The sequence below is a fragment of the Sinocyclocheilus rhinocerous genome, unplaced genomic scaffold (genome assembly GCF_001515625.1).
Source record: "Sinocyclocheilus rhinocerous isolate Xijiao unplaced genomic scaffold, SAMN03320098_v1.1 scaffold712, whole genome shotgun sequence".
Classification (NCBI taxonomy): domain Eukaryota; kingdom Metazoa; phylum Chordata; class Actinopteri; order Cypriniformes; family Cyprinidae; genus Sinocyclocheilus; species Sinocyclocheilus rhinocerous.
Genome location: NW_015642789.1, coordinates 300,972 through 313,472, shown reverse-complemented (window position 1 = coordinate 313,472; position 12,501 = coordinate 300,972). Strand labels below are relative to the sequence as shown.

General features: G+C 39.0%; 1 protein-coding gene across 2 annotated transcripts; it reads right to left on the bottom strand.

The window, feature by feature from the left end:
* Positions 1-573: 573 nt before the first annotated feature.
* On the bottom strand, positions 574-11,425 carry LOC107756382 (T-box transcription factor TBX18-like). Of its 2 annotated transcripts, none has more exons than XM_016573443.1 (8): positions 11,008-11,425; positions 8,843-9,017; positions 8,115-8,216; positions 7,111-7,282; positions 6,460-6,627; positions 5,201-5,265; positions 3,764-3,858; positions 574-2,435 (listed from the first exon to the last, which is right to left on the bottom strand). In XM_016573443.1, exons 1-8 carry the CDS (start codon positions 11,234-11,236, stop codon positions 1,774-1,776), a joined length of 1,668 nt encoding a protein of 555 aa, XP_016428929.1. In that variant the 5' UTR covers positions 11,237-11,425; the 3' UTR covers positions 574-1,773. The 2 variants fall into 2 exon arrangements, with proteins under 2 accessions (XP_016428929.1, XP_016428928.1); XM_016573442.1 differs by lacking the exon at positions 11,008-11,425 and adding an exon at positions 9,979-10,396.
* Between the last annotated feature and the right edge of the window lie 1,076 nt (positions 11,426-12,501).

The window sequence follows — 12,501 nt, the reverse complement described above, 5'->3', positions numbered from 1 at the left end:
AGACTGACCCAGTCCTACCAGTAACAAAATGTATTAAAACAGTAGATTCCTAGTAGAAATTCCTAGTGCTGTTTGAGTATTTAATGTTTAAAAAATAAGCCAAAATTCAAACACTACCTGTTTAAAGTCCCCTAATTTGTTTTTATATCTGCGGAATATTAGGTGTTGAAAGTTAGTAGTGTTCAGAAGGTCTTGCATAACCTCCTTAAGATACACATACATTCTCAACTGCAACCTAACCACATTACAAGTACATGACGATGGTGTGTGTAATGTCACACTCATTTACCGTTTCACATAAACAGAATAATGTTGTTGGCATGTTTGATCTCTCAGTGACAGAAGTTCACTTTTGTATTTAAACTGTAAGGTTGCAAGTTCAAACTTTATGTCTTTGTGTGCATGAAAGCATTTTGTTTGTGTGTGTGCTGCTCTCCAGGAGCCCCTGGTGGTATTTTTCATTTGTTAGGCATTCAGATCCTTTGCCTGACCCCAAGAGAAGCATCTGATGCTGAAACATATGCACACACTCCACAATTATGCTTTAGCATATGGATATATTTTATTTGGCTCAAAGGGTTTTCTAATTTTCAGGCCAACAAGAGTCAAACATGGAGGAAGTGTCTATTGTGGCCACTCTGGCAAAAAAGCCTGAATATGAAAAAGCAAGTATTTAAAATTGCCGTAAGTGCAAGTGAAATCTTTACACAGTATCAATAATATTCATATTCTCCATATTTGTGAAAAATTACATTTTTTACAAGTAAATTAGCCAAATCTAACATGTTGGCAAGGGAAAAGCGTTCTTTTCAGTCCTTGGATTGAGAGCGAGACAGCTGACCTGGAATCAGCATGTATCTCGTGGCAGGACTATAATCTTTCTGAAGAATGCCAATGGTTTTATTTATAAAGTGTGAGAATTATCATCTCAGATCAGATTTCATTCAGCCCTGTCTGTTCCAAGACTCAGACAGCAGTGCTGATCCAGGCAAAAACCCTTTGACTTGGAGAGAATTTGTAAACACTAGCCCACGTTTCCTTTTTCTTCGTCCAGTTTCATATTAAACCACATTATCTGCCATAGATGCTGATTGGATGTGCTTAAAACCTCAGCACAAACAAGACGTTTGCCCAGAGTGACAGTTACCTGCTGATTGTGACCTTGCAAACTATGTAGTTAAACAGCAATGTCATTGCAGCCTGTGTTTGTGACATCACTTCCTGTCTTTTTTTCAGTCTGCTCACTTTTAAGTGCCAAACTTTTATTGCCCATAAGACGCTGAGTCCAGCCTCACAAAAGTCATCTGTTAAACTCCTCACACTTCTACCAACAGTTCAGGGGTCTCATTGAACCTTGATGAGATCTGATGGTTGATATCCTTTTATGCCGTGAAACTGTGTCTGTAAAGTATTTTCTGGCCTTCCCACGTTATTCTTCAGGCATTTCCATACCCTAGTGTCCAATAATGGTCTGTGCTGCTTCATCAGAATGATTTTTAAGATATAAAGGCTGTTTAAAAATATTCTCAATGTGATCTTCAGCTGTCATTTACAGAAAACATAAATGATATTGCAGATTTCTCTCAGTTATTTACATTTTGATTTGTCTCCTTTCCTTTTCATCGCAGTATGTCCTTCTCTCAACTCTTGCGAGAGTGATGAACCTCCAGCAGATTATAAATTATACTATTGACTAGTCCTGAAAACTAGTTTATGCTCAAAGAAAACATTCTTAGCTGAGTTTGAAGTCCGTCAAAGTTTTTGGGATGCAGGTCAAGCCATGTGGGCTGTCAACTGGGAGGTGGAGCTTGTCAACCCCAAAGTCCGTGAGTCAAAAAGATTCTGTTGACTACTGCTGAGCATGTGCAGACTGTCCACAGTGGATAGAACCTGCCTGTCCGTCAGCGTCCCGCTAGGGGAGGAGCCAAGGAATGAACTTTGCGTAGCTGCTGTCTTTTCAGGGCTGGTGGCCAGGCGAGGAGAAGTGGAGAAGTTGTAACCATAGAGACCATACGGGCTGTGCAGGCGGAACCCGTTATAGGAACCCTGTGTGCTCTGATTGGTGGAAAATGCATTATGGGTGTGGCTGGGCATTAGGTACTGCAGCTGGGAGGTTGTGCTTGGCATGCTGTGGATCTGGATTGGCAGGCCAGTCTGTGTGCACGAGAATGCTTCACCTTCAGTCCCGCTCACATACGTGGAGCTCCGAGTAGTGGAAAACGCATCTGCTGCTGGGCTGGCCAATCGACTGTAGGAGTCTGCGGAGAGGGGAGGGGCGTAGCGATGGAGTGGGTGGCTTGTTCGACTGCAGGTGGAGTAATCACACACTGGCCCCGCCCCGGAACCCAGGTGGAATGTAGGGGAAGAGCATGAGGACGAGGACAGCAGATGCGTGTGTGTTGAAGACCCAACAACACCGTGAGAGCCAGCTGCACCTGTGAGCAGCCATACATGTGATTAATACAACACATACACATAAAACATAAAAAATAAACTATAGATCTTTTGCGTCAGAGAAACATTTTTAGAGTTTTGTCTTGGAACTTCTGTTTTTGCAGTATCTCTAGCATCACTGTTGAAGAGTAATTAGCTGGTGAAGTGGATTTACTTATTGTAGAGTTAACGAAAGTTATCATATTCATATATCAGAATGAGTGCAGTGCTGAAAAGGGGTGGAGCTACATAAGGGCTATAATAAACATAAAATCAAATTTATTCTTTAACTATTTTTAAAATACTTCAGTTTTCTAATACAAAATTTCATACTTGAAGAATTGGCTTATTTTCACATTTAAAATTTTATTTATATTATTTTCTTTGAATTCTTTCATTCTGCAATCATATTCAAATTGCAATTCTGCATCCTGTTTCAGGATTTGAATTTGAATATAAAGGGCATTCTCAAATTCTTTCAGAGATAGTTCACCCAAAAATGAAAAATCTTTCATTATTTATTTAGCTTCACATTTTTCCAAACATTTGACCCTACTGATGTTCATTGTATCGTAAAAAATTTGACATTTTACAATATATTCTCTTGTGTTCCACAGAAAAAAGTAAGTCATACAGGTTTGAAATGACAGTACAAAAAAATGGATTAAAGGGTTAACGCTCCCTCTGAGGGTGCACAACTTTTATTAAAAGAAATTAAAGGCGTATGATCACATTTATCGTTGTTCTGCAAAATTTTAGCTCGCATTTCCAGTAGGAATCTGTGCGATTTGGAGTTTTGTGTGAGGACAAAAAAATTCCCCAAACAAGTTTTGCTTATTTTCAAGTTGGTCACGTGAATTTGCAACATGGAGCAACAAAAACCTTGGTGTGAGCGGTGCTTCTTGCATCTCTACGCTATTGAGAAGAGACAATTAGACAAAACCTTTTTACTTGCAAAATTTCTCTGCAATTTCACCAATGTGACGCACCTTAATTCTTAAAGGGGTCCTATTAAGCTCTTTTACAAAGTCTTGATTTTGTTTTGGGGGTGTACTAGAACAGGCTCTCATACTAGGTTGTTCGAAAAACATTATTTTTCACATATTTTACATTATTACAACACCTCTCTCCTCAGTCTGGCATGAACGGTTTGAATAGTTCCTGTATCAAATGAAGGTCAAATGAAATACGAAATGTGCTGTGATTGGTTAGCTGGGCCAGTGTGTTGAAAAAGTGAAAAAGCATAATAGGACCCCTTTAACAAATACTTATAAACCCATTGCGCAATGATGTATTAAGGCAGGGAAACACACACACACACACACGGTACCTTGTTTAGTGATTCCAGGGATGTCCTCAAATGTCAGAGTTCTCAGTGAGGGCCGCCAGAATGCATACGACTCAACCAGAGCCTCTAGTCCCATCCTACAACGCACAAGCATTCTGATTAATAAACATATGCCACTCTTTAAAGATATACAAGAACTCTCAATATGCTTACAAAAACAAAGGCAAGAGTGATTCAGTAAAACTCTCAGTCCACTTAGCAGAAAAGCTCTGCAACTGGCTAAACTTTCCAACAGTGTGTTCAATCCTGCCAGCCATTTTAGTACAAGGCCCTTTCCTTATCGGTGTGTATTTGGCCAGTAAAGCAGAGCAGGTAATGAAGAACAAAGTATGTGTGTTGGTGTGTACGATGGCAAGGCTATAATTATTTTCACATAGCTTTATCGGTTGGATCGGACATAGAGTGCAGGAAGCCACAGTTAAAGCTTTACGAGGAGAGAGAAAGAAAGGGGGGGGGCATTTTCTTGCTTTTTCTGGAAGTAATGGTGGTGCTCGGTGCGCCTTGTTAACGTGGACGTTACCCCACCCCCTCCGCAGTACCACTCAGGCGATAATTCACACAAGATGCCTCAACTTGTTTCGGCCCCAGTTTTATCAGCCACACCACTTGAGCTATCAAGTGGCCGAGTTTGTTTAGCAAACTGCTTAACTTTTCCTGTAATACTGAGACACGGGGCTCGGTCTAAGTGCTCTGCGAGACCTCGCAGAGGGACGGAGCAAAAGTGGATGTACAGGTATGTGGTCTGGTGTGATTCAGTGGGGGGTAAAAACGCTCTCGTTTAAATCTAATGAGCAGAGTTAAACTTCCCCACTGAGCTTGCGAGCCAGTGTCACACAAGCCTTATTTCTGCACAGCCTCCATTTCCTGTTTGCGCATTTATTATTTCTCTTGTTTTATGTGAAGATGGAGATTATTTTTATTGTGCTGTGTATTTTCATTTATACATTTATTTTTGTGTAAAGGCTTTTAATGTGACGCTGTTTTTATGTTTATTTTGTCTGGGCTTAGCTGGAATCTTTTAGTTTGGCTTAAAGAAGACTTTTCCCTTTGGATAAACAATTATATGATAATCCTTTAATATGGTTTGATAGTTCTGAAATAACTTTATACTGATGTCAGAAGAGAAGTTGAACAAAAACAAAAACATTTTCTTGCCTCAAAGAAAGCTAGAGAAAAATAAATGTAATGAAGTGTCATTTTTGTACTGCCTTACAAAAAAAGAGCAGAAACTACACACTTTGTCCAAATTTAGTAAGACTATGATCTATTCTGTGCTAGATGGGTTTGACTTGGCTGTGATCAATTTCTGACATCAATAAAAATGTATTCAAAAACCTTGGAAGACATTTTCCCTCAGTGCCAGTATTAGTGTAGTTACTGATCTAACAAAGATCTGTACATATAATTTACTATATTTACCTATTTCTTCCCGAGTCTCTGAATCCTTTTGCAAAAGGGTTCCTGTCGATCTTCAGTCTTGTTATCTGTAAAAGATCCACACACAAAACACATTCTCCTTACTGACCCAAAGCCTGTAATGTCAAATTCCCTGACCTAGCACCAGTGACCCTTATCCCACAATGCAATGTGTGTGGGTTTATTTTATAAGCTTTTTGCTTCTGCATATGTGTGTGTGAGAGAGCATGTGTGTTGAGTTTTTATAAGCTCAGACAAATGGATGACATAATTTCTAAAACTTGGCAGTTAACATGAAAATGATGATAAGATTTCGAGCTCTAACTTATCTAAAACATGCTCTGGTATTAATCTGTTTTAGCAAATCAAAACAAACGTAATTTCAATGAAAAATATAAAAAATTAAATTTCTAAAGTACTTATCTTTTTTTCCCCTATGTTGCAATTTATCAATACATGCTTCTGAACTGTTGGCACAGGAAAGTCGATGCATATGCCTATATAAACACTTATGTAACTCACTGTGCTCTTTATAAATAAATCGCCCTTTATGGGGTGCTGCTCATTCTTTCAGTCTCATAGAGGCTTTGCTCTATGATTGCAGAGAACAAGAGCCCTTCAACTCCCAAATGCTTTAGGCAATTTGTATAATTATTTCAATTAAACAGCTTGTAAATTAGGTCAATTTTCCTAGCAGTGTAACCTAAATAAGAGAGCTCTGCAATTTAAATGGGTTTATTATAAAAATAACTATTATTGTCACAATAGAATAGCTTAGCTTTATACATTTTCTGTGAGCAGCATAATGATGGTACTGTACCCGAGGCAAAAACAAATTAAAAAGTCTACAGGTTAGTATAGAGTCCAGATAATTGTGTTGATTTCTGTTTTTAGCTGATTACTATTTTAATTGTGCATATCTCGTAACAAAATAATACAATTATTTATATTGTTGATACTTGCTTCTGTTGTGCTTGCTTTTTTTAAAAACGTTTTTCTTTCTAAAGCTAATGTACATTAACATTTTGTCTTGCTTGCTTGGACTTACAAAAAATAAATAGCCATTTTTGTTGTGACTTTCCTGCATGTTTATTTGTTTTATAAAAATCAAGATGTAATAATGCTATTTAATAAAAAGAAAAAGCACTGAGCCTTACGATTTCTCTTCATTTTAAGAATTGACGTGACCCTTAGAAGCAGTTTTTATGATTTGTTATCAAATTGTTCATTGGACAGTTATAGCATGATGTGGTGTCAATTACCTGTTGGTTTTGGTATGCAGTCACCGTCGTGAAGACCGTTTCAAGGAAGGAAAAGGCTTTAACACCGTCCCCAGTGGGAACCGCCTTAACGGGCGAGAGTTCTTCACCGCACTCCTTACGGATGACGTGGACACGGGGCTGGTACTTGTGCATAGAGTGGAGAATGATCTGGAAAACATTACATTGCACATCGGTGTTTAGAGTGGGAAACGGAGGAATTACCAAAGCAGTTTTCTACCTCAATAAAAACACACATGCCTCCATTTTCAAAGGCCAAACAGGCCTTTAACTGCCTCGCCCTGGGGATGCTTTCAATTGAGTTTGTTTACAACCCTCCACATTACAACATATTTAGGCCTTTAAAATAATACAGCAAAAACAAAATGCACACCAGGCGACAATGGCTAGCATGTGTGTATGGGGTGCAGGAAACGAGTTGTCTAGTTATAACATTTTATTTATTTCAGAATCACAGAAGGAAATTCTGGTCTGCTTCACAAACTCATCAAACCTTCATATGTTTACAGGTTTCCTCTCAGGCCTAACAGAATAGACATAGAAGAAATGTGCATTTTTTCTTATTCAGCTTTACAAAAAACATCAATATACAGTAATTTCCTCTGGGATATAAATAACAAAAGATTCTCTCACATGGCTTTGGTCGTCGAGCTCATTATTGGTCAGTTTGAGTTTGTCGAAGCTTATAACTTGGCGCATCCACGTCTCACCGGAAGCAGGCGAATCAGGATGAATGTAGACACGCGGAGGGACAGGAGAGTCGGCGTTACCCGCTACCATCCACTTCGAGCTGTGGTACACGTACCTTGGAATGGGAAAAAAAAGAGTCAGTGTCACATAATGTGAATTTTAGATAATATTATACACGGCTCGACCTTTCAAAGCAATTTCTGTCAGTAATTTTCTGAAGGCAATGTATTTGAGGTTCGTCGCGTGCAACGCAAATGGCTTGTAGTGACCCTAGTACAGGTCTACGACCATAAAGATCTTTAAAACAAAACAGGTTTCCTTGATATAGCATATGTGTGCTGTGTAAATAATAATATAATGACAGCAGTTGTGTTTTGTAGACCGATAATGAACGGTAAGCACTTCAGCTGCTTAGGCCTACTGTTGCTATGGTTACTTCTTCACGCGAACTCTATTTTAGCGGGCTTTGACTTGTAATTCAAAAGTCTGTGGTTACAAAAACATTGTTCGAAAAAGCTTTTGAAAAAATATGTAAAATAAAATAAAATAATTAAGACTCTCCCAACATGTTTTTCCTTTATTTGCAGGGTTTAAACTTTAACGGTTGATTCAGAACCCTCTTAAATCCGCTCTGTCTTTACAGCTGTACAAAAATATTCAGATGCACAGAGTAGCCCGCCATAAACTAACGCGTTATGAATTTGTTTTGACTGCAGTTGTCTCATGACCTTCAGGTCCAGCAGGTCAAGCTCCCAAAAGGGCATCGCAAAAGGCCGGACTGAACATGTCAACAGCGTCTGGGAGTGCCATTTGTGGAGATGGTTAGTTCAAAATGTTCAATATTATGTTTGCACATTTTAGATCGTTTCTATCATTTGTCTACAATAGCCTACAGCAGGCTGCCCTACAGCGACCAGTTGGGAAGACAAGTTTCGTAAATTTCTCACCTGTACCGTTTGTTGTCGACAGGAACAATATCCATAGCGATATAATACTGTTGATGAGGATCCAGTCCCGCAATCTTAACTCTCATCGCGGGAAACATTCGCCTGGGATAAAATGACATTGTATATTAATATTTTCGTTAGGCCTATAGGCTACATCACATTGAGGCAAAATCCAGATTTCCTAAGTGCGCAGTTTTTACCTTAATGTGGGCATAATTTTTCTAACCATATATAAAATCACAGCAGGCTATGTTACCCGTTTGCGTGAAATACCTTTTCCCAAATATATAATTTCAATTAATTTAGTGTAATTATTATAGTTGTTCATTAATTTAAATAAATTGTCAATATGAATAAATACAATTCCACAAAAATCAACATCAAATACAACCGTAGCTGTAAGTAATGCACAAAACCACGCCTAATAGAAATAAATGTAAATAGAGGCCTATATGTATTTTTTAAAAATCTACGACATTTTGGCACTTTTATGGACATTTTCAAAAACATTTTGTTAAATGTATAGTATTCAATTCCTCCATGTATCTGAAAGTAACATTTACATCTAACATCTATCAAAAGATACTAAATCTAGTCATATAGCGTATTTTACTAAGAATGTATAAAAAACTGTTTTTATATTACCACTATATTCAAATACAAATGATGAATATGGTGATATTTAGCTGATGGTTATTAAACTGTACAGGATGTTTTGTGTGATGCACCTGCCGGCTTTGGTGATGATCATTTCAGTTCCTATCTCGTGGAATCGCTTCCACAAGTCTGAGCCCTGCAGGTCCACGCGCATCTCCTCCCCGGAGCTCGTGCCTGATTGCACGAGGACCTGCGAGCCTTGGGATGCAAGTTGTGGGCTATCCAACAACACGTCCTCAGACTCCGCTGAGAAAGACAGAAAAAAGTGGTCTTAATTATTGTATATTTTAACTAGCCTGCAGAAAACTTTTAAGTTAAACTACTGTTGCAATAACGAGTGTTAAAGTGGCATGCAAAAGGATTTGCTATGGTTTTCTGACTCGTATGGTCTTCCTGGCTCAGAAGTCATTGTATGTATTTATAGACTTTTTATATTTTAATATTGTTAAACATTACAATGCAATTATAAATAATCTGCAGTTTTTTTTGTTGTTGTTGTTATTGTTGTTTCATTTATTTGGGTTGGCACTAATCATGGAATTATTAAGAATTTAATTTAATTTAACTTATGCATTTGTGACGAATTACAAGAACTGTATTAGTTTACTTTAAAAAGAAAACAATTCTAAGAGACATCGAAAACGTGAATCGACCTTTTATACATTTTATTCCAGCTGTACAACAGTTAGCCTATTTATTTCTTTATTTTTTACGAGTAGGCCTATTTAGGCGTTCGTGAAGGCAAGTTAATTTGAGTGTTTATGATTGTGGCCAAACTCATAAACAGAATAGATTAGTCACTCTCTTGTGCCTATATTTATGAGACTCATAACTGTTATTTTGTGTTTGTCCACTGTATTTCTCGTCTTTTGTCACCGTGACTTCACTCCATATCTAAATTACAACTCTAAATTCCACTCTAAATTACAAAGGCGTTTTTACTTAAGAATTTTGTTAGTTAAAAAAAAACTTTTCTTTAATGTAAATTATTGTTTCGCATTTATTTAGAAGCCTGCATTATACTGGAGAATATACAGAATAACGGCGGGTGTATTTTCTTCGTACAGTGTTACTTTTCAGCCGACAGAATTACAAATATAAAAATATAAATATAAAATACAAAATAGTTTTGTTTCGCGTACGTGTCGCGCAGAACTATTGTTTCTAACCGTTTTAGCTGCAGTCAAAACTCTAGAAGGCTACTTACGGGATTCGTCGCTTGCGCAATCTATCTCGCAACTCCTGGTGCTTGGACAAGTTCTCCCAGGCCGGGGTTGCGGGCTTTCTGTCAGGTTCGACACCTCGTTTTCCTCCTCAAAACAGTTTTCATTGTCCTCCTCCAACTTTCTTTTTTTCTCCGTGCCAATAAGCGCTTCTACCGAGAATGCGTGCGCTTTAAGGCTCATAGTACACGGGGACCGTCGTTTCTCAGTCATGGTAACAAACCGAGAAGACAGATTGGCCAAGAAAGAGAAGTTCACGAGAAGTGCATTTGCAACAGCACTTAATCTAGCATTCCTTGAGTCAGAATAGTCCGCTTCAGTAGCTAATTACCACGGGCGATGTGACAAAGACGTTGAAAACGAAGCGACAGTCTATTTAAAACAGTCTCATCGGTCTGTCAACGCGCACAGACACCGAGGCAGTGGCCGGGATTCGTTAAAGTGCCAATAACCAGGGCAGAAGATGGGCGGGGCTGCCTCACGTCAATCACCGGTGGTCTCTGCCAATAGGCGCGTAGCGTTTCGGCCCCTCGTGTAGAACGTTCCGCCCATAAGTGGTAAAGCGGCCCGGCAGAATGAATCATCTCTCGCTCACTGAGCTCCAGTCATGCTCGCGGCATTGCGATCATTTTCACACTGCGGCTGCACATGCTCCACATGCTTCCACATTACCTCCCCACTAGCCCTCGTGAGCCAATCGTGTAGAATTATTACCAAATCTACGCCATCTGCGTGAGGCCCAGCAATGAGACCTGTCAAACTATAACATGAGACGTGCAGTCTACAGTTTCTAAATACAAGTCCCCAAGAAGCACTAATTTTTACTACGAGACACAATTTCCTGGTACTATAAATCCCCAAAACAAATGCCATTATTGTTAAATTTATATAATACATTATTTTTTATATTTTTAAAACGCCTGACTGCAAAATACGATACAAAATATTTTTATTTTAAAAAGTAGTGTTTACATTGATTTGAATTGCAGTCAAAACTCTAGAAGGCTACTTACGGGATTCGTCGCTTGCGCAATCTATCTCGCAACTCCTGGTGCTTGGACAAGTTCTCCCAGGCCGGGGTTGCGGGCTTTCTGTCAGGTTCGACACCTCGTTTTCCTCCTCAAAACAGTTTTCATTGTCCTCCTCCAACTTTCTTTTTTTCTCCGTGCCAATAAGCGCTTCTACCGAGAATGCGTGCGCTTTAAGGCTCATAGTACACGGGGACCGTCGTTTCTCAGTCATGGTAACAAACCGAGAAGACAGATTGGCCAAGAAAGAGAAGTTCACGAGAAGTGCATTTGCAACAGCACTTAATCTAGCATTCCTTGAGTCAGAATAGTCCGCTTCAGTAGCTAATTACCACGGGCGATGTGACAAAGACGTTGAAAACGAAGCGACAGTCTATTTAAAACAGTCTCATCGGTCTGTCAACGCGCACAGACACCGAGGCAGTGGCCGGGATTCGTTAAAGTGCCAATAACCAGGGCAGAAGATGGGCGGGGCTGCCTCACGTCAATCACCGGTGGTCTCTGCCAATAGGCGCGTAGCGTTTCGGCCCCTCGTGTAGAACGTTCCGCCCATAAGTGGTAAAGCGGCCCGGCAGAATGAATCATCTCTCGCTCACTGAGCTCCAGTCATGCTCGCGGCATTGCGATCATTTTCACACTGCGGCTGCACATGCTCCACATGCTTCCACATTACCTCCCCACTAGCCCTCGTGAGCCAATCGTGTAGAATTATTACCAAATCTACGCCATCTGCGTGAGGCCCAGCAATGAGACCTGTCAAACTATAACATGAGACGTGCAGTCTACAGTTTCTAAATACAAGTCCCCAAGAAGCACTAATTTTTACTACGAGACACAATTTCCTGGTACTATAAATCCCCAAAACAAATGCCATTATTGTTAAATTTATATAATACATTATTTTTTATATTTTTAAAACGCCTGACTGCAAAATACGATACAAAATATTTTTATTAAAAAAAGTGTAGGTACCCTAGTGTTTGCATTGATTTGAATACGTTTAAATAGCCTATAAATTTAGCCTACAAATTTATAATGCAATTATGAATAGCCTTCAGCTTTAGAGTTAAGTTTTTTTTTTCTTTAAACACAAGGCTGAGCATTATGATTGATGATGTAGCCTATTTTCGATAGGCTGTTTGTGTTTCTTGTTTTTACTATTATTGTTATATCTATTAATGAAATCGAGGGAAAAAAGATTTCAGATGGTTTCAAAGAAACTGGGTTTTTGAAAAATAATGTACTTGGCCAAATATCAATTTGTCTTAAACCTGTTTTTACCGATAATTTTTTTCTTCCAAATTTAGGCCAAGTCGCGTAAGTTATCATGCTTTTAGATGATTTAATTTATTTAAACCCATGTGATTTTTAGAGCATGTTGTGGGTGTAATGTAGGTGCTCCATCTACCCGCCGTTTGGAACGTGCAAATTATTGCACGGCCATTTGGAAAGTTCTTGTCCCACGCGCAAGTGAGAATC

Excerpts from the sequence above, each read along its gene's own strand:
- LOC107756382 (XM_016573443.1), bottom strand. The coding sequence starts at position 11,236 with ATGACTGAGAAACGACGGTCCCCGTGTACTATGAGCCTTAAAGCGCAC. Across the intron at positions 5,266-6,459 it reads CTGCATACCAAAACCAACAG|ATAACAAGACTGAAGATCGA; the intron begins GTAATTGACACC and ends GATCTTTTACAG. Across the intron at positions 3,859-5,200 it reads AGAGACTCGGGAAGAAATAG|GATGGGACTAGAGGCTCTGG; the intron begins GTAAATATAGTA and ends TGTGCGTTGTAG.